This window comes from Onychostoma macrolepis, chromosome 08, assembly GCF_012432095.1.
Source record: "Onychostoma macrolepis isolate SWU-2019 chromosome 08, ASM1243209v1, whole genome shotgun sequence".
NCBI lineage: Eukaryota > Metazoa > Chordata > Actinopteri > Cypriniformes > Cyprinidae > Onychostoma > Onychostoma macrolepis.
The window spans coordinates 5,920,702-5,943,449 of NC_081162.1; the positions used below are offsets into that span (position 1 = coordinate 5,920,702).

The following is a 22,748-nucleotide window of genomic DNA, read 5'->3' on the forward strand; positions in this document are numbered from 1 at the left end:
TAACACTGAAGACTGAAGTAATGGTGCTGACAATTCAGTATGAATAAATTATATTTCTTTGATTTTAAATTGTAATAATATTTCACAATATTATTATTTTTACCCTATTTATTCTTTTACACATAAATGCAGCCTTGATAAGAAAATGTGACTTCTTTCAGAAACAATACATCTTACCAAACGTTTATTTTCTCTAATTTCTGGCAGTGTTTATAACTTATTAATATGGTAATACACTTAAAACTACAGATTTGAATATACTATACTCTTCAAAGAAAAATACTACTACTACTACTACTACTACTACTACTACTAATAATAATAATAATAATAATGCAAAGACAGATCTGAGTGAGCATCTCGCTTCTCAAAACAACGCACACAGAATATTCCTTATTTGGCATCATAATTTGTAGTTTTATTAGAATAATACATTGTACAGACTTTACAAACTCAAAAAGGCCACTCTTAAAACTCTATTTAAAAAACAAAAATAGACATGCCAATACAAACATGAATAAGGGCTTTTCTTAAAGACTTGGTAGGGCTGATTACAATGCAAGGACACGCGAGTACTGTATCTGATGGCTTTCTTTAGTGGATAGCGATTAACCCATTTTAGTGGCTGCTTGTGCTGAGCGGTCGGTCACTGTGCCGGCTCCGGCCTCCTGTGAGCTGAGATACTTCCTCTTGGCACAGCTGAGGAGCAGAGAAAAGAAAACACGAGTCATGATCAATCATGAAATCTACTACAAGAAAAAGAGCAGTGAAATATTTATATTAATTTAAAGGGGTCATATGATGCGATTTCTTGTTTTCCTTTTCTTTAGTGTGTTATGTAGCTGTTTGTGCATGTATATGATCTGCAGAGTTACAAAGCTCAAAGTCTCCCACAAAAGGATTTATTCTATCTAAAGCAGGGGTCTCCAACCCTGCTCCTGGAGAGCTACCGTCCTACAGATTTCAGCTCCAACCCCAATCAAACACACCTGAACCAGCTAATCAAGGTCTTCAAGGCTACTTGTTAATTTCAGACAGGTGTGTTGGAGCAGGGTTGGAACGGAAATCCGCAGGATGGTAGCTCTCCAGGAACAGGGTTGGAGATCCCTGATCTAAAGAGAAGGCTGATCCAGACTGGGCTAAAATGCCCCATTAAGGATGACGGCGACGAGGATGATCAACGGCACAAAACATGCCTAACAGCGTGCGTGCGTGAGAGAGAGAGAGAGAGACTGCCTGAATGACTGAGCGCGTCCTCCATCAGGTTAAGTCATATTCATAAAAAAATAAATAGTTTGCAATGTCCTAAGAGTAATGTTGAGGTAATATCCTTTCAACTTTTAAGAATAGTGTACTCCCCCATGGCTCGCGTCAATGCATTTATTTCTATAAAGTGAAGGATCAGCTTCAGCTTTACCCCCTGTCGTTTATCCCAGCGTTTACCCCTTACGTCACTGGCTCCGCCCTTGCGCCATCGCATGTGACTGGAAGAGAAGATGAGTCGTTTTGAGGGGGAGGGGAGGTTAACATTTTTGATTAAAGATTACCAAAGGCACATGAATTTAAAAAAAATAATGAAGTGCACGGACACATTATTTATAATAAACACTACAGTATTCCACAAAAAAATAAGAATTTTCAATTTTGATTTCATGCCGACTTTAACCGCGGCTTGTGTACTGCAAATACATACGAGCATCATCACTGTGTCTGTCACTCGACTCGGTTCCCCTTTCGGGCTTGAACTGATGGTAAAACTAACTTGAAAGCTGAAGCTCACGATTATGGTAAGGGTAATTACTTTTCCGACGCGCACTTGTGATGTTCGGCCAATTAAACTGTTCTCTGATATCTACATAGAAGGTATGTGGCTTAGGTAAGGGAAACAATTCTCCAGAAACGGTTTTACATGTGCATTTACAACCCTAGGATTTCTCCCTAGAATGAAGTGGTCTGTTATTGGCTTATTTGGAAGGGTCATGAATAATTATTAATATTAATATGCAGGGCACTGAAACTGCTTTCAAATGCACTATCGCTTTTTACTTTCACTTTCAAGATTCGCGATCGCATGAACTCTGTTTATACTATGAAGCGGCAGTACTTACCACACATTTTGCAAGATCAGATGCTTGTCAGTGGTGCTCAGAATCTGTAAATCATTCGCCATCATCCTCAGTCATCTCTCCTTACTCTGTTTATGTGGTAAGTGAAATCTTATTTACTGTACTGTAACAGGCTACCGCTAGCGAGGAGCTAACCATGTCCCTTTAGTGGCTCGCATTATTTTATTAGAACGCGTTATTTGCTTTTGACACAAACCCCTCCCTGCACTTCACACCCCCTGCACAGCCTGGAACATAACATACATTTCCATGATCTGCCATTTTCGCTGTTGTCCTCGCTTGTTTCTTCACAATACCTGCAGAACTTCTGATGGTTCGGCTGGTGGCTGGCCTAGAACATGGGCGGGTATATGCAAATGTTGGGGGCGTAACTATTACTGATCCCGACTGTCACGTCACAGTCGGTGTTATGTTCTGATTCACTTTTTTTCAGTGGTCTTTTTTATTCACGAGATTTACATAAGGAGGAGGAAACAATGGTTTTCGAGGCTCATTGTATGTCATTTCCATGTAAAGAACTCTTATTAATCAACTATGCCAAGGTAAAGACAGTTTTCCATTCTATGGCACCTTTAAAAAAAGTCTGCATCAATAATAGATGGTCTCATTTAATTATTTGCCAGTTTGTTTTGACATCATTCGCATTGGGTCTGGGAGATTTACACATGAAGGGGACATTTGATTGACATTTAAAACAACCAACCACAATCTGCTTTTTGTATCAACATTACACATAAATCTGGTTTATTAACAACAACATAATATGAAAGCAAACAGTGGTTGTAACAAGTGGGGCGGGGCCAAGAGCCGTGGGAGTGGAGCAAGGCCGGTGGAGTTTAATGGTAATGAGCAACACCTGCACCACTCACCGGTCTCGATCTCTCCAGAAAGATAAAAGGAGGAGTGACAACAGTGCAAGACGAGAGAGGACCAGGCCTGGACTTTTGTGTTTTGTGTGCGGCAGTCGTCCGCGAGGGGCTGCCTCATTACTTTTGTGTTTATTTATTTTATTAAACTTGTTTGAATGTTCGCCGGTTCCCGCCTCCTCCTTCCCGTATCTACGAACTGTGTTACAGTGGTGCTACGGTCTCTGTGAAACTTTGCAAAGACAAAAATAATTTTGTCTTGTTTAGCTTGTTTCACAAAGTAAATGTTGTCAAGATACTGGAATTTCTCATTTTAGTACAATAGTTTAAAAAATATTCAATGCCAATACTAATACCACAGGGAATAACTGCTACAACATTAAAATGTAGCTAATATATAATAAATATAATATAATTAATACGATTATTATTTCAAAAGACAAAAATATATATTGCTATTTTAATACAACTGCACTGTAAAATTTAAAATTATAATTTAAAATATTTTACTAGTTATTTTACTCTACACAGCAGGATTAAAATCATTAAAAAAAAAAAATCATTCACTTGCAAGAGGTAAATCCTCAAGCATTTTTTTTGTCAGAAAACTATTGGTATTGTTGTATCAATACTGCATAAAATGAGTGCTGAAACCCTTTCAAATGTTTCAGTATTGATATGTACAGAAACAAATTCAGTATTTTTGACAACACCACTTCAAATGCGAGCAATAATGACAATGCTGCTTGTCTGATCAAACACCATTAACTAGTGACATTTCAGAAATAACTAGAAGTGTAAAATAACCTGTGTCAGAGACTGTAAGTCGACTTAGTTCTCTGTCCAATTCCTCATCTGTGATGCCTAGACTGGAATCAGGCACGGAGGGCAGAGACTGCACAAAATCAGCATCCAGGATACCCGTTTTCCTTGGAGGAGAAATAGGATGCGTCGGGACCACTGGGAGCACGTCGTTATCTGGGATGGTTTTCTCCAATAATGACTTCAGCTCCTCCTCCAACTCCTCTGAATCCTCACCTATGAGCACATGAAGCATTAGTTTTTAAGGCAACTTTATGGTAAAGACTGTTCCAGCTTACACCTATTACTCCACACCCATGAAAAGATCTCATGGTCTGCAGACATTGCTGATATATAGAATTCATCTGGGAAATTCATATGGTTTAGAAAATACATTTAGGGAAAAACAAAAAGTGAAAATTTTATACCAGAATCCAGCGCTCCACTGGCAAGAGTCTGGTTGACTTCATCCTGAGTGTCGCATAACTGTGCAAAAAGCATAAATGGAAAATAAAGAACTTCTTTTTAAAATATGTATAATTACATTCTAACTAATATTAGCATAAACAATGCATTTCTGATTAATCACCTCCTGTATCTGATCAACCAGGTTTTCTGCTCGCTCCACAGTCACACCCTTCAGTGAGATTCTCAGAGCCGCCACACCTGCCTGGTATGCCTGCATCACCTGTTCACACGTATAAAAACATTTAATTAAGCCATGCATAATGTACAGTGCCCTCCACTAATATTGGCACACTTGGTAAATATGAGCAAAGGCGGCTGTGAAAATAAATCTGCATTGTTTATCCTTTTTACCTTTCATTCAAATCATTGAAGTAAAACAATGGAAAGTGTGTGTGTGGGGTCTCAGTGTGAAATAAATGCTTTCTCTAGTTCATGTTGGCCATAATTATTGGCAACCAATTATTGCAACGTCCTTTTCCCAAGATAACGGCTCTGAGTTTTCTCCTATAATGCCTGAAAAGTTTGGAGAGCACCTGATAAGAGATCAGAGACCATTTTCTTCATACAGATTCTCTCCAGATCCTTCAGATTCACAGCTTCTTCTCTTCAGTTCACCACTCATCTTCTATAGGGTTCAGGTCAGAGGACTGGGACGTCCATGACAGAAGCTTCATTTTTTTAATCAGTAACCCATTTTGGGTTTGTTTTGGATTATTGTCCTGAGGGAAGATCCAACCACGGCCCGTTATAAGATTTCTAACAGAGTCAGTCAGGTTTAGATTTTTTATCTGTTGGTATTTGATCGAATCCATGATGCTAGGTGTCTGAACAAGATGTCCAGGATCTCTGACAGAAAAACAGGCCCACAACATTAAAGATCCAGCAGTATATTTAACCGTGGACATGGGGTACTTTTTATCCTTGTTTCAGTTTCATCTGACCATAGAAGCCAGTCCCATTTGAAGTTCCAGTCGTGTCTGATAACTGAATATGCTGGAGTTTGTTTTTGGATGAGCGAGGAGAATTTTTCTTGAAACCCTGCCAAACAACATGTGGTGATGTAGGGGCTGTTTGTAATTTTTTTTTTTAAGCTTTCTGACCCCAAAACTCAACTAATCTCTGCAGTTCTCAAGCTGTGGTCCTTGGAGAGTCTTTGGCCACTCAAACTCTCCTTCTCACCGTGCATTAGGATGATATGGACATGTGTCCTCTTTCAGGCAGATTTAGTTGATAGGAACCTCTTAATTATGGGGATTTTAAATGCTTTAGCTCTTTTCTTACAGCCACTTTCTATTTTGTGATGCTCAACAATCTTTTGCTGCACATCAGAAATATATTCTTTGGTTTTACTCCTTGTGATGATTAAGGGAATTTGGCCTTTGTGTTCCTCATATTTATAATCCTGTGAAACAGGAAGTCATGGCTAGACAGTTTCACGCTCATTGTTGCCCTGGTGTGCTAAAAATTTTTTTTTAAATATGAATGGGAATATACTTCAGAGATATTTTACTCATAAGAATTTCTAGGGGTGCCAATAATTGTGGCCAACATGCATTGAAATTTATAGAAATTTCTTCTTCCAACATTGAGACTAATTTCATGGTTTTACCGTTTACTGCACGGTACAGCTTACTGTCATAAACATAATAAATGTCTATGCTTTCTGCAACAACACTTAGCTGCCCGCAGATGTGCCTGCCTATAAATCAGCCTAATTTGCAGCACAATCGGCCGTTGCCGATTCATTTTAAAATGCCAAAAATCATCTGAACAGAATAACTCACTAGAGATAAAACCCCAATTTACATGTTTGCCGGTGGTTTTAGATCATCTGCGCTTTTTCCGCTGTTTAAGCGTTGTCAGATTGGAGAGATGAAGTAAAACACTGGGCAAAAAATGTGTCTATTTAAAAGAAAAGCTTTGATTGGAGGATTTAAACTCTTGACATCTGGCAACCCTTAAGCATGAATGCTTGTGGAGGCATGAAACCAATGAAAGAAAGCAAAACATTTTCAGGAAATCTGAGGGAAAATATTGCAGATGATTATGCTTAATCGAGAGAAGCAATAATCATGATCACTATGGGCATGTGAATGTGTTGGTAAATTACTGAAATATTCTCAGGGCGTACTTCAAGTAAATATTTTAGTTCAAAGGGGTTTGGCTGACAAACAATTTGAGGAATTCCTGCTTTAAGCGGTGTAGACGACATTAATTTCAGAAAAATGTGAATAGCAATACACTGCTGGCTTGTATGAGTGCAACGTGGCGAAGCATGGGTGATGTTCACTGGTGTTGGCCAACAGCATGTGTTGCAACTCGCAGCAGACGGTCAGTGCATCTGTGTGTCTGTGCGTCTCACCAGGCGGTCGGTTTGGGAGTTCGCTATTCTGTCCAGGATCCCCTTCACTGTCTCGAGCTGAGCAAATAGACGGTCTGCTTTCTTCTCCACCCGCTTGCTCCCACGTAAACACCTCAGGGCCTGTGGCAGGAAAAGGTGGCAATTCATTAAAACAAATTTCTTGCCTATTACAATAGGTACAAAACATAAAAAGGGCACTCATACCTGTGATTTCTTCCCCTCTTTAAGCAGCGATTTTGCCTGCTGCTTACACCTGCACAATAGACAACACATAATTTAACTGCAGCTCTATTGTAATAACCCATCATGTCACAGAAATGACACTAGCTGGAATAACGTCAATGCAATTTGGATGAACTGTCTCACTTTTCTGCTTCCTGTCCCAACACCTCCACCCTCTCCTCCAGAAGCTTCTCGCTGCGCTGGAGCTGATAGATGCCCAGGTCCACCTCGCTGACGGGAGACACACGGCCTTGTCCTGCCTGGCTAAATTTCACCAGCTATACATGGACATGGTCAAAAGTTTCATTAGAACCAAGCAATCTGAAACCAAACTTGATACTAATCAACAGTGTTGGGTAAGTTACTTTCAAAAAGTAATTAATTACAGTTACTAATTACATCATCAATATTGTATTTAAATTACTTTACTGATTACTCTGTCTGAAAAGTAACTTAGTTACTCAATAAGTAACTTAATTATTCAAATCGCTAATTAGGCTACATCTTAAAATCCCTATAAACCTTAATAGAAATTAAACTGTTTATTCTTTCAATTTGAGTCAAACATAGAATAGTTTAGCCTTTTAGATTTAACACAACTTTAATACTTAAACATTTTTATAAAAAATGTTAACCTTCTTTGGTTAACAAATATAAATACTCTGCAAAATATCTGAATAACAAAAAAGCTTAAAAGTTAAACAATACATTTCAGTTTGATGTTCATGAAAAGCCCAACTAGTAAAATCCATACAGGTTTATGTAAAAATAACACGTTAACTAATGTAGGTAAGAATAAATTACAGAAATGATACTTTTTTTTTTCATTAAGTTAATTTAGAAAAACGTTTGGAGTATTTTTGTTTGTTAAATATAAGTTTTATATAATGTATAACGACCAAGCAGGCAGCAGCATACAGTGAGCTGATCATAGCCTATGTTTGATCAATTTAACCTTCTCAAATCATCACGACTTGCCTAAAATAAAATGTATAGATATACTAAAACAGTTCAAGCATATAATAATGTTTAAACGTTAAACCTGCACTATAATAATAATGTGCGCTAGCCTATATCCAAGTTTGTGCGGAGAGTGGAAGCTAAAGCGCGCTCTGCAGGACATGGAGGCAGCAGGGAAATCACTTGCATTTTTTCAGTGGAAACAACTTAAAATAGCCTACGCCGTCTTTTTTCTTTTTTCTGATAAAAGGTAAGAGTAATACATCATTCGGAACTGTAAAGGGTGCACTCACAAGATCAACAAAAGGTTGTGCTTTTATTAAACAAAGAAAACAAACATGATGCGTTTTCTGCCGTCTCGTCTTGAACAGGAGCGCTTCACAAAAACGAACCGAAGCTGCGCGAATACATGCCTCACAGACATGATAAATATATCTATAGAAAGCTTTAAATTATCACGTAACAAAAAAAAACAACAAAAAAAAACAAAACAAAATAAAGTTATTATAATCTTAATCATAATCAATAAAGAGGCATTTCTCTCTAAAGGCGCGTCTAATGAGGAGACGGCGAGTCAGGATCAGCAAGTCACTTGTTCTCGCTGCTGCTGCGGGACACTAAACACCGTCGAGCCGCTCTCAGTCGCGGCAGCACGGTCTCGGCTAATACGGGACGATTGGCAACCCTACTTAAATGTATCTGAGTATTTAAGGTTTCTCTGTGAATCAGGGAAATCTGAAAGTGAACGAACCGGCGCGCGGAGGGTTAACGCCGCTGCATTCAATTTTATCTTTAGATGGTAAATTTAGATTTCAAATTCAACATTGATTTTAGAACTGTTGAAATTATTTAGTGTATGTAACGCAAGTACTTTATAAGTAACTGTAATTAAATTACCTAAAAATGAACAGTAATCCCTTACTTTACTTTTTCAGTGGATAAGTAATTTAATTACAGTAACGCCTTACTTAGTAACGCATTACACCCAACACTGCTAATCAACCAATCAGTGCCCTGTGATTTTAGCGACACATTTAGGTCGCTGATTGGTTGAAGAAATGTTGAAACATGACTGTATCAGATATACATAACCATTCAAAAGTTGTTTAATGTTTTTATCAGAAGATTCTTATGCTCACCAAATCTACAAATATTTGTAAATTATGAAATAACAGTACAATTTAAAATAACCATTGTCTAAATTTTACAATTTCATTTATTCCTGAATTTTGAGCATCATTACTCCAGTCTTCAGTGTCACATGCTCCTTCAGAACTCATTCCAATATGCTGATTTGCTGCTCAAGAAACATTTATTATTATAAATCAATGTTAAAAACAGTTTTGTTCCTCTATATTTATTGTAGAAACCATGATTTATTTTTGGTTTTGGAACATGGAAAGTTCAAATGAGCAGCATATAATTGAAATATAATTTTTTTTTAACATTATAAATGCCTTTACTATGGAAGCCCATTTCCACCATGGAATAATTTTACAAAAAATTTTTTTTTTTTTCTTTAAATTATATATATACACTCGAAATTCTGAGAAAAAAAGTGTTTGAATGATTACTACCCCAGCGTAAAAGTACACTTTAGCATACTTTTAAAAAGAGTACTAATTATGGAAATAATACATTTTAAAAGAATACACTTCAGTGCAAACTCAACGTATTGTTTTTAGACACTTAACTGCATGTTTTCTTTAAATTATATATACACTCAAAATTCTGAGAAAAAAGGTCTGAATTCTTACTTTTTTTCCTTGCAGCGCTGAGTTTATATCTCATAAAAAAAGAACTGAGATGTAAACTCAGAATTGTGAAAAAACGTCGTAAAGACAGAACTGTAAGATAAAAAGTCATAATTATTATTTTTTCCCATGGCAGAAATAAGATTCCATAATTATTTCATGCAAATTGCATGCATCTTTGCTGAATAGAAATGTTTTTCATTTAAAAAAAAAAAAAAAAAAACCTTTGAATGACAGTGAAGTGAGGAATCACTGAAAAATGGTATAACCTGCATTATTACCTACAGATCTTTCAAAATGCATCAACTTTCTTTCCCTAAAGTCTGTGCGGCTACATCAAGGTTCGCTCTTGTACTCAAACACACCTTCTCGCCTTCATGGAGTGAGACGGTGACATGTTTCTCTCTCTGTAGCTGCAGCAGAGCCAGGCAGAGCGAGCTTTCATCTGGACAGATGTGAGATGAGAGAGCACGCAGCTCTTGGAAAGACAGCAGAGAGTGCGTTGCTAAAGGAGAAGCCCGATATGCTGCCAAAAGTGCCGCAGCCTTTTCCTGCAAGAGAAAAAAAACAGCCTTCGCTCAAATCTGACCAATAACTACCATATAAACAATATACAGTGGGGTCCAAAAGTGTCTTTTTTTTTTAAATTACAAATTACATCATATACATTGGAGTTAAAAATGGGAGTGAATTTGAAAATGTATTAATATTTGTTAGGTTATTTGAACAGCAGCAATTTGCGCTGTATGAAGGTATATATGTTCAGTCCAATCAATCACACTACACAGATACATCGATACATGACTTCACAGGAAGAGGGAAATTTACCAGTCATCACACAACAAAGTTTGACTTAAATAAGCTGGTGGTGAAAAGATCAGCTACACTGACTTGGGCTGACTTTTTGAAAGAAGTCTTTTTAGGGGGCAGTCGTGGCGTAATGGATAGAGAGTCGGACTTGTAACCTGAAGGTCGCGGGTTCGAGTCTCAGAGTGCTCTCTCCACCCTCAATACCATGACTGAGGTGAGACCCTTGAGCAAGGCTCCGAACCCCCAACTGCTCCCCGGGCACCACAGCAATATGGCTGCCCGCAGCTCCGGGTGTGTGTTCACAGTGTGTGTGTATGTTCACTGCTGTGTGTGTGCACTTGGAGCACAAATTCCGAGTATGAGTCAAAGTCACCATACTTGGCCACACGTCACTTCACTTTCACTTTCTTGCAAGGCTTAATTTACAAAACAAAACAAAAAAAACAGTAAATACAAATAATACAATACATAATAATACTGTGAAATATTACTACAATTTAAAAACTGTTTTCAATTGTAGTATATTAAGTTAAGTCAAGTATGGTGACCCATACTCGAAATGGTGCTCTGCATTTAACCCATCCAAGTGCACACACACAGCAGTGAGTAGTGAACAAGTACACACACACACACACACACACACACACGGAGCAGTGGGCAGCCTTTCTCCAGCGCCCAGGGAGCAATTAGGGGTTCGGTGCCTTGCTCAAGGGCACCTTAGTCATGGTATCGTAGGTGGAGAGAGTGCTGTTCATTCACAATCCACACCTTCAATTCCTGCTGGTGCGAGAATCGAACCAGCAACCTTCAGGTTACAAGCCCGACTCCCTAACCATTAGGCCACGACTACCCCACAAGGTAGCATACTTTTAAAAATATTGTAAAATGTAATTAATTCCTGTGACCAAAGCTGAATTTTCAGCATCATTACTCCAGTTTTGAGTGTCACATGATCCTTCAGAAATCATTCTAAATCATTCTGATGTGCTGCTCAAGAAAAATGCATTATTATTTCTCATTATTACATTTCTGATGGAAACTGTGATACAATTTTTCAAAATTCTTCCATGAAAACAAAGTTCCAAAGAACTGCGCTTATTTGAAAAATATTTTTTATAACAATGTAAACATTTGTACCATTATATTTGACCAGTTTATTTAATCCTTGCTGAATAAGGGACAGATTTACAGCTTGCACCAACTTGCAAAACCCTCTTTTAGCGATTTACTAAAGACATGGAGCGTATCATTAGTGAGGAAAAGGCCTGTACACAGTCATTCTTGAGGCTGACTTTAGTATATCCATTTGTAGGAGTTTCCCCTTTCAGTTTTCAAATTTCAGAGCATTTAAGTGAATCATGAAAGGTTTGTGTTAGTCAGTTTACTTTCAGGTAAGAGATCTGCACTCGCTCTATATTCTTAATAACTTTCAATTTATTTTAATTATGGGATTACGCTCTCACGCTAATTTGCTCTGTTTATGAATCTGACCCCAAACATTTTAGCAAGCAATAGTGTATAAAGGCTGGAAATGAGCATTAATGGGTATTCATGCTGTTAGTTTTACACTTACTTTCACCAGGTCTATCACAACAAACGATTCCTCCAGCGTGACTCTCCCGCTGCCCAGCAGAGCTGACAGAGTCCACTTCAGAGGTCGAACTAACAAGAGCCCAACACCCCACGACAACCAGCCTGAGTCTACATTTGCAGCAAAGTCTGACTCCTTCTGCACCTTCCCGCTTCTAGAAGAACAATGAAACAAATCCGAACAGCGTGCTATAAATCCATGCACTGATTACACATCTATGAGGTGACAGTGACATACCTAATCATGCTCTGAAGAACCGTACTCAAACCCAGAGGAACAGAGCCCTTCCTCCTGAAGCTCTCATTCAGCTCCTGCAGAATCACACACACCGATCCGCGTCGCCTGCAGTGATCAATGATCAGAGGACTCCAGAAGTCTATCTTCCCATCCCAGTCTGTACAGTCAACATCTCGGTTCTCTTTGAAGGCAGAGAACAAGAAAGCCATTCGCTCATCGTCCTCCCAGTCCGGGGGGAAACACGCATCCCTCTTCTCCACTGAAACCGACATTGTGCTGTGAATGAAAGTGTTTGAATGATTACTACCCCAGCGTAAAAGTACACTTTAGCATACTTTTAAAAAGAGTACTAATTATGGAAATAATACATTTTAAAAGAATACACTTCAGTGCAAACTGAACGTATTGTTTTTAGACACTTAACTGCATGTTATTTGCAATTACATTAAATGCAACTAGTTAACTTAAGAGTGTTTTTTATCCACTTAAGTAGGACTCAAGAACATTTGGTAACACTTATTTTAAGGTGTCCATGTTACATGTACTTACTATTATAATAACAATTAACTATGCATAATTACATGCAAGTAACTCAGTACTTAAATGTATAATTACACTATAACAAGGACACCTTCAAATAAAGTTTAACCGAAAATTTGATTTACTATATTCTTAAATATAATTGTAATTACTCATTTGTTATGATGAATTTGCAATTTTGTACATTTATAAAATATTGACTTATTAAATGCAATATTGAATAACACACTACAGTTAAAATTGTAATGTTAGTCAAATAAGCTAAATTCTTTAAACAACAACAATATATCATTAAAACAATGTGCGCTCTTCGGTCATTTCTGACCGGAGAATTTTACATTTTGAATTTTTAAAAATCGTAGCTTCACCAGAATGGTACAAAACTCGTTGACTTTTATGGCACTTGGTATGTGAACACACAAAAAAATTGAAGGCATGATTCAAAAAAGTTAAATGGTCGTAAAAAAAAAAAAAGAGTCACACTCATGGTCTTCGGTCAAAAATGACCGACCATAGGAAATGAATGGGAAACGGGAAAAAATAAACAAATACAGAAAATTTGTGTGTGTACAATCTACAAATCCCCAACAATGCAGAAAAACATTGCACAGCAATGAAGGGGTGAAACTCTAAAACATCTAGAGTGCAAAATCAACACATCCACTCATACACACTTGTACACACACACCCCAATGAACTTGTGTGCCTGTAACACAGCAACTATGTAAAATAAAATCAATAATTCAACTACAATGCAGTTAAAAAGTGGACAACAAGGAATGGGTTATACTCTAAAACATCAAGAGTGTAAAACAGATACATCCACTCACACACACTCACAGACACACACACACACATACACAATTATACACACTCGAATGAATTGGTATGGCAATAACCATATAGCCAAAATGAGTTGAGTGAAATAAGAGGTTGAAATCAGATCAGACCCTGAAGGATTAGGCTCTGATAAAGCATTCCTCTTCATTTTTGTTACATTTTTATAGTTTTTTAATGTTTTGTGTAAAATAAATGCTTTCTGTGTTCAGGGTTGACTGTAGTAATAATAATGCAAAAACCTATTAAATAACCTATATAATAATAATAATAATAATAATGCAAAAAATATATAAACCTTGACAAAAAGTAGTCTTTGAGAATGCCTAAATATACATTTATATCCACAACCTAATAAAAGTTAACAATTATGTCTAAAAACAACTAGGGAGTTCACAAGACTCTCTATAGAGTCCTATACAGGCAACTAGTGGTTACACCATGAAATTACATGTTTGTTCTTTCTTTGCTCACACCAGGAGGTGCTAATCTGCATTCAAAAATTGGATTTTAAAGGCCTAGTGTCTATTTTCATCTGAAACACTGCATAAATTGAAAAATTATTTAAAAAAAATTATTTAAAAAAATTGTGTACTATTTTCAATGGGAAAAATGTATTGTAATTATTGCATAAATATTAATTAGTACCATAAAATTCTCTCAAAATGCAAAAGAAAAAAATATTATTGAACAAAAATATATTACATTGATTTTACTGAAGAAAAAAAAAAATTTAATTTCAGGTGTCCGGTCACTTTTGACCGTGAAGACCATGAGTGTGACTCCCAAATAAGGAGTGCACAAAGGTTAAGACTTTTAAGTTTACATTCTTACAAGGTGCACTTTTTAAACGTGTACTTAAGTGTATTAAGAAAGTCATGAAAGTGTACTCACTTTTCCATTTAAGTTCAATTAATGTTTGTTTCAGTAATATTATATTATCTGCAAGTACAGTTTATTTGAATGTATACTTTTAAGATTTTTAGTACACTACAAGTGTACATACAATATGTGACCCTGGACCACAAAACCAGTCATAAGGGTAAATTTTTTTGAAACTGAGGTTCATACATCATCTGAAAAGTGAATAAATAAGCTTTCCACTGATGTATGGTTTGTTAGGACAATATTTGGCCGAGATGCAACTATTTGAAAATCTGGAATCTGAGGGTGCAAAAAAAAATCTAGATATTGAGAAAATCACCTTTAAAAAGTTAACCAAATGAAGTTCTTAGCAATCTTAAAAATTAAGTTTTGATATATTTACGGTAGGAAATTTACAAAATCTTTTCATGGAACATGATTTTTTACTTAATATCCTAATGATTTTTGGCATAAAAGAAAAATTTATAATTTTGACCCATACAATGTATTGTTGGCTGTTGCTACAAATATACCTGTGCTACTTATGACTGGTTTTGTGCTCCAAGGTCACACAAATATTTAAGCGCACTTCTTTTGCACAAAAGTGGCATGTACCATGAAGCACATGAAGTGTAGCTGACAAATAATATGGATTGCTTTTATTATCTTTTTAAAGGTATTTAAAATTTAAGATGGTTCAAATTTAAATGAATGTATAAAGTAAATGTAAATACTATAGGTCACTATTTTAATCGCCCAGGCCAAATGCAGTTTAACAGCACAAATATTCAATTTCTCGAACATGAGTTTATAAAATTAGCATGCACAATAATCATAAAATAATTCTTTTTTATTTTATGGTTAAGTAACTGCTTTTAAAAATAAATAAAAATGTTAAATCATAACAGATGAAATACAGCATGTAAAACACGGCTGTCACTTTATGTGAAGCACCTTGTAGCAGTCTAACTAGTAAATATGCCTGTATTTCCAGGTACTCAGCAGAGAGGCAATGAATTAGACCTACATTACAGCATTTCACATTAATGTCACTCAAGTGATCACGGTCAGCTCCGCTGGCAAGTACACAGAGAAAAAGATCAAAACCAAATAACTCAATATAACGAGCCAGACGACGTTAAAGATATAATGCCGTATGTCAAAATCTAGTGAGCTGCACGGCTATAATGCCGTCTAGGTAGGACGCTCACTAGGTTTCGAGAGACAGCCAAGAACTGGTTCAAGCTCAGACCTCAAGTTCAAGCAGCTGGATAAAGCTCTCAGCTAAGATCTCCTCAGTGTTTGTCGAGACATCCATCGGCGAGAATCCACATACTGCTTAAATCATCGGCGGTGGAGAGAGGAACGCGAAAAACCCCGTTTTTACCGTTTAACTGTATGCTAAAGATGAAAGCACCTCACCCGGAAGACAACAACACTGCTCTTATTCTTCTTCTTCTTTGGTGTTTATTGGCGGTTGGCAACCTAACTTTTTGGTGCATTACCGCCACCGACTGGAATGGAGTATGGATCAGAATATTAGCTTGGATACAGGATAGAAATAAACATAAAAACCGATTTGCCCCTGCCTTTGATATCTTTCCTACTGGTCGTTCATTTATTCTGGATTAAAATGGAATGAAGATTATTACAAATTTGACATAATATTTGAAAAACATTTACCTTATCTTATAAACATGTGATTTTGGGTTATTATATCAAGGATCGCTCTTTAAAGGATGTTGGGTTTGTTATAAATTGTATTTTATTTTTATGCAGCCAAAATTTCACATTCATGAATGCAAGTTTACAAAAGGCAAACCTCTTTTTATAGCACTTGAACATTAAAAATTTTACATTAAATATCACAGTAAAAATTAACTATTATTAACTATTATTATTAAGTAAATAATAATTAAAAAATAAGTTAAGTGAATTGTCAAGTTCACTTAACTTTGTTTTTAAATTATTATTTACTTAATAATTTTAAGGCAACGGGTTTCCTCAATTTTTTTAAGTTAAGTCAGCTTATCACTTTTTACAGTGATATATATGGTGCTCACCTGCAAATTATATTTTCTGTATTAAAATTGCATTGTAAGATCCTAGGGAAGTATAAAATATGTATTGTCAAACTGATGCTTATGTACCCTCTCTCCTTTTTTCTCTTTTTTTCCTCTTTTTCCCTGTTCCCTGTTCTTTGTTATACAGTGGAGATGGCATTGTACATGCTATTTGTTGACAATAAAGCATTAAAAAAATTACTACAAATTTGTTGGGATACATGTCTTAAGCCTAAATGTGTTCAAAATGTTTGAAAGCACTTTATACCTCATGAGGCCTGTAAATCATATAAAAACATTTTTACTGCATTTCTACATTGTCTATTAAAATTTCAATTATGACATTTTTGTTCAAATATCCTTTTTTTCAAATAAATGCACACTTAAAGACATTAACAACATAGGGTTAGGCTTAGGGTTAGTTGCATATATGCTAATTTGTGACGTGTAACAAGGACAGTGCTACTGAAGTGTGTCAAAAAGCACCAAGTTTAACTAACTGCATTAAATTAAAATTGAAACAATAATTAATTTTCATTTAATTTTAAACAATATGAAATAATGTGCCCAAAAACATTACATTCGGTTCAGACTTATATTCTTGTATTTTTTTTTTCTCCATAAGTAGGAGAGTCCCATTTTTCACAAGGGTTTGGTGGATCTTGATGTTTGTGCACTACTGTTTAGGCTTTGTATAATAAATTATATAATCTGAATATATCTGATGTTTATCATCATAAATTATCCATCAGGAATAATGTTGTGTTTTAATCAACAAGCCGTTTATTCCAGTAGTATTATAAATGTTTATAAAATAGAATACATATATGTTTAATTTATGTATCATTAGATAAGTAAAAATTCAAATAAAGACATTATAATAGGCTATAGGCTACCATATATGATTAAACATTTGCAGCAATTCTAAGTGAGTTCCTAAAATATAATTTTCAAAATATCATCAATTACTTTTCCGGCATTAATGATAACATTTTTGGTTGTACTTCTGATTCCAATAATTTTATAAGATATAGCCTAATAGCTAAATGAATATTTACCATATTGCAGTGAGTTACTCCAGTTTCATTTAAAAAAGGTGACCTTCCAAATACATTTTAAGCCTATTTATTACATTTGGACACCAATTTTCACCAATGTCAGAAAATAAAGTTGAAATATCGGTTTATAATAGTTCATAAATATCACAGAAAATGTGAAATAATACTTCAATTAAAAAAAAAATATATATATCTAAAATACATATCTTCCTCCACTTTCTGTTCTGAAGCTCTCTGAGAAGGTTGTGATCTTTTGTCAGAATCAGGCCTTCTCCCCCAGCGGAGGAAACGGAAGCACAGACGACTTCAGCTGCTCTATGGAGTATCTGGACTTTCGCAGGTGGCTCTGTTTGGGAGGCCCAATCTTTGGAAGTATTACACTTTGTCTTGCACTGGCTTGAAAGCTTTCATATTTCTTTATCTCCCTTTTCATTTGTTCTGCTACACATGTGACCTCCTCAATCGATTCGTCTTCGCTGTCATTCTCCACCCATGGAGTCAGAGACCATGGCTCATCACATTCCTCCATTTTCGCTGACCTCCTTGTGAAAGATGCATTTTTTTGGAGAAACTGTTGGCTCTGAGGCATAATTTTTGGAAGATGTATTAAGGCTTTTTCATAATCTTCTTTGCGCTTCAGTTTCCTTGAAGAACATGCATTCTTCTGGAGCCCCCCTGCACAAGACGGACTCCTCTGAAGATCCTCTACAGAAAAAACGTACTCAGATGCACTCATTTGAAGATCCTCTACATTATACTTATTTGTCTGGAGCATGTTTTCAAAAGAAATATCCTTCCAAAGGAGCGTCTCTGTATGCTGGGGTAAGTATTGGTTCCTGGGTGCACCTCCTAGAAGCGTCAAGCTGGCTCTTACATTAGTTTGCTTTTTGGTAAGCTCATACTTCTTGACGAACAGACGCTGACAGTCTGGCAAACTGAGATTTTTGTCTTCCTTAACTTGGGCCCTGATGTTGATATTGGACCAAATATACGATAAACCTTTGATTTCGCAAGGACCGTAAGAAGCAGCGGGACAGAAGAGTTTGTCTGGACAGGTCCACTGCTTTCTACAACCGAGTCTCGTTTTGTTTATGTCGGGCGATTTGATTGGTGGACGAGGAGCGTGTATTCCTCGCATCTTCTAAAGGTAGCGTGAGCCAATAATAGCGACAGTGCTTTTGTGATATCGCTTTGAACTGTAGACCAATCAACTGTGACTTTAAAAGTAAACAAGACGATAGTTCCGCTCCTTGATTCTGATTGGATGAGCCGTTGTAAATGACTCTAGAAACATACACCTGTGAGTGACCTTGTGAAGTTAAGCCCAATTTATACTTCTGCCATAGCCTCTACGCCGTAAACTGTGCGTCGGTTTTAATTTACACTTCTGCGTCGTCGTCCTTCCGCGTCGACGTGCAGTACACATGCGGACCGCTAGTCTGATGTAACCCGCAGTATCATGGACAAAGCCGAAGAAGAAGCGGCTCGTCGGAGACACTTGTTCTTTGCTTTGTTTTTTTTTTTAAATAAGAAGGTGTAACATTAAACTATATTACAGTGCTCATAAACGCACACAAAACTCAAGTGCACACGGAGGGAGGGGTTCTAGCAGACCAATCACAGCGCTTGCGGTCTGCGTAGAATTGACGCGCTGTAGATTTTTGGAGAGGTGCACGTCAGGTACGGCGTAGGTTACGGCGCAGGCCTGTGCGTCTCTGCGTAGGCTACGGCGTAGGTCTGACGCAGAAGTATAAATTGGGCTTTACTGTGCCACTGCGGTTCCATGTCATTTAGCAAAATTATTTATTTAGGCTAATGAAGTATGAGTGACCCCTGCTGGCGTTATGCCTGCTTTATTAAGCTTTAGACCACGCCAGGTTAGTGTGCACGCACTTATGTGGAAATCTAGTTTAGGAAGCGCAGAGGGAATATTATTTCAAGGTTTTCTTTAGGTAGGGCTAAGATATCTATAACAGCTGAGTGCCTATTATTATTAGCTTGGGGCTTATTTTGTTTAAACGCACGTTATTAGTTTTGCGATATAACATTAAATGCATTATTGTGTCATAAGAAAAACTGATGCATAGTGTTAAATTGGTATTTACAAAGGTAAATTGCAACAAATAAAGTCACGTTTTTGAAAGAGCATTCTGGGGTCAATAAAGGATATATTTTCTTAAATTGGACCATATGACAGAATAGTATACAGCCAGGCTAAGTGAAACTCAGAACTGTCAAATGTGGGAAAAGGTTGAAATATATAGAATATTCCAATTTTTAAAATTAATTTGAAATGTAATACATTGTTTATAATAAAATAGTAGTAGTAGTAGTAGTAGTAATGTATTATTATATAATAATGCATAATAATAATTTAATTAGAATGTTAATATGTTATAATATTAATAAAACACTTAATTTTAATAATAATAATAATAATAATAGAGTATTAATAATAGATTTGATTTGCCTGCACTGTGGAATTGAATACTGAGGCTATTTTAAATACGTAACACTCAGCCTACACTGTAAAAAGTGATCCACTATATTTACTCAATAAAATTGTCAACAGATTACAAGCAATATTATTAAATAAATTAAACACATAAAAAATTAATTAGAATTAATCAAATGAGATGATTACAAATTAACCATTCAAAATGAGTAAAATAGCACAAAAATATTGGTTTCATTGGACAAAAAAACACTATGCTAATGATACTATGTTATGCATGTCAGGCCAGTAGTTTATGATCAAGAAAAACTTTGCAAATGTAATATGCATGCACATGATGTCACCTTTTTCACAAATTCATGTTTTTGTTGTTTACATGGAGATGATACAGGCATCTTGTTCAAAAGCTTGTGTTTCCAGGCCCCAAAAACAGTTATTGAAGACACCTGATGTTAACACAGAATCACTGAAAGAGAAAATCATGTTTTACCATTGGGTCACCATCACGGTGGTCAGTGTTTGCTTTAGTTGGGCTCTTGACCTTTGACTCTTTAACATTAAATATTGTTTGGCTGCTGTAACTGAGTTAGACAACAGTTAAGACAAGCCCAGAGAAAAGGTGATCGGGTGGTGTTGGTTATGTTTTGACATCATCATCTGACCTGAATCTCTGAGTTGGATTTGCAGTATTGATTTCTGCCATCTTGTGATTGTACAGTGTAATATCTGGAATTTTTAGCATAAACATTTTTAAAAGCTCTCCTGATCAAATAATAAAAAAAGCTTTCATTTAGGCACACAGACATCAAGTATCAGCGTGAGAACCTCAACAATGGTGACCATCAAATGTTGCAGTGTATTCTGGGTGCCACCAATCAAAACTCATCAATAGCTCCCATCATGCATTGCATATTTTTAGTAGTTTGTTTTGTGACATTCAGAGTTGATCTGTTTATCTGAATATGCTGTTTATCACCGTTGTTGAGATTCATACTCTGATTCTTGATGTCAGAGTGTGCCTAAAAGAAAAAGTTTTATTTTTTTTGTATCAGAACCATTTTTAAGAAACTCTTTGGATTAAACTGGAAATTTCAGATGTTATACTGTAGGATTACAGGACTGCTGTAATCGAAGTAAATCTAATTTAGAGATTAAGCTCTAAAAGAGTTCAGAGATTCAGGTCAAATGATGATGACAATACATAATCAACACCGCCAGACCACCTTTTCATTTGGCTTGTCTAACTTTTGTTTAATTCTGTAACAGCAGCCAAACAAAATCTAATGTTAAAGAATCAAGGGTCAAGAGCCCAACTAAAGCAATCATTGACCACCGTAATGGTAACCTAAAAATTCAGATTTTCTCCTTCAGTGATTCTGTTTGTTAACATCAGGTGTCTTCAATAACTGTTTTTGGGGCCTGGAAACACAAGCTTTTGAACAAGATGCCTGTATCATCTCCATGTGAACAACAAAAACATGAATTTGTGAAAAAGGTGACATCATGTGCATGCGTATTACATTCTTGCGCAGTGTTTCTTGATCGCCAACTACTGGCCTGACATGCATAACATAGTATCATTAGCATAGTGTTTTTTGTCCAATGAAACCAATATTTTTGTTTAAATTGTACTTAATTTTTTTGTGCTATTTTACTCATTTTGAATGGTTAATTTGTAATCATCTCATATGATTAATTCTAATTCATTTTTATGTGTTGAATTTAATTAATAATATTGCTTGTAATCTGTTGACACAATTTTATTGAGTAAATATAGTGTATCACTCAATTTTATTGAGTAAATATAGTGGATCACTTTTTACAGTGATACACATCAAGAGCTGCAGTGGAGCGACTGAGGAAACAGGAGAAAGAGTTGGCCGTCTGTGTTTGGGACCATTTTGCTGCATCCGACAATGACATAAGCTTTTACTTAAAAGTTACTGTATTATACATTATACAGTAGCCTACTTGTTTTTATGTTTGTGCAATGAGTTTGAGATATCTATATTAACATTTGAGCCTGCAGTAAACTCTCAAGTGTCAGCTTTAAAAAGAAGAACCCTTGTGGTTTGTTTGATTATTGTCAGAGAGTCACAATCACCGCCCACGGCAATCACCAGATCACAGTCACCTGACTTCTAATCACCCGCACCTGTCAACCCTCATCAGCACTTCCATAAATACCCACTCTCGCTGACTTTCACTGTCTGGTCTATGGTTCACATTACCTGTTGAGTTGCTTAGTTTCTCCCTAGTGCCATTGACTTATCTCCAAGACGAACTTCTAAGTATCCTGGTTCCAGAGCTCCGACGATCCTGTACACAGAGAATGCTATTATCTCCCCGTCAAGGCCTTTGGACATTATCTCATATTCAGATACTCACCCACGTCATTCTCTGCACATTCCAGTCATCAGAACTTTCAATAAACTTCACTGTCATTCACTCACCTGTGATCTCCGTCTTTGTTTGTGACAATTATGATCTAATTTATCATGTACAACCATTTATTGACCTTCTGGAAACTCATTGAATCTTCAAGCTCGTTGCAGACTGATGGATGTTGAATAGGTCAGATACCTGTGAAGTAGCTGAGTAACATTTATGTATCTTATATGTACTAAGCTACTGAGCTATGCTTTGACTCTACCTCCCAACTTTTCTTTTTTTTTTTTGATCAAAATGTGCTTTTTACCTTGGACTGTGTAATATAATTTCAACTTGATCTTTA

At 36.3% G+C, this 22,748-nt stretch overlaps 1 protein-coding gene across 2 annotated transcripts; it reads right to left on the minus strand.

The window, feature by feature from the left end:
* Window positions 1-395: 395 nt before the first annotated feature.
* chmp7 (charged multivesicular body protein 7) lies at window positions 396-15,965 on the minus strand. Of its 2 annotated transcripts, none has more exons than XM_058785613.1 (11): window positions 15,861-15,965; window positions 12,198-12,473; window positions 11,943-12,114; window positions 9,925-10,110; window positions 6,990-7,123; window positions 6,828-6,876; window positions 6,624-6,743; window positions 4,383-4,481; window positions 4,222-4,279; window positions 3,800-4,030; window positions 396-699 (listed from the first exon to the last, which is right to left on the minus strand). In XM_058785613.1, exons 1-11 carry the CDS (start codon window positions 15,938-15,940, stop codon window positions 647-649), a joined length of 1,458 nt encoding a protein of 485 aa, XP_058641596.1. In that variant the 5' UTR covers window positions 15,941-15,965; the 3' UTR covers window positions 396-646. The 2 variants fall into 2 exon arrangements, with proteins under 2 accessions (XP_058641596.1, XP_058641597.1); XM_058785614.1 differs by having other exon boundaries at window positions 15,691-15,908.
* Between the last annotated feature and the right edge of the window lie 6,783 nt (window positions 15,966-22,748).

What these genes read in the sequence shown, in the direction of transcription:
- chmp7 (XM_058785613.1), bottom strand. Translation starts at nt 15,940, where the DNA reads ATGCACCAAAAAGTTAGGTTGCCAACCGCCAATAAACACCAAAGAAGA. An exon ending in ACTCCCAAACCGACCGCCTG is followed by an intron (nt 4,482 to 6,623) that starts GTGAGACGCACA and finishes ACGTGTGAACAG; the next exon opens with GTGATGCAGGCATACCAGGC. An exon ending in CAGTGGAGCGCTGGATTCTG is followed by an intron (nt 4,031 to 4,221) that starts GTATAAAATTTT and finishes ATGTGCTCATAG; the next exon opens with GTGAGGATTCAGAGGAGTTG.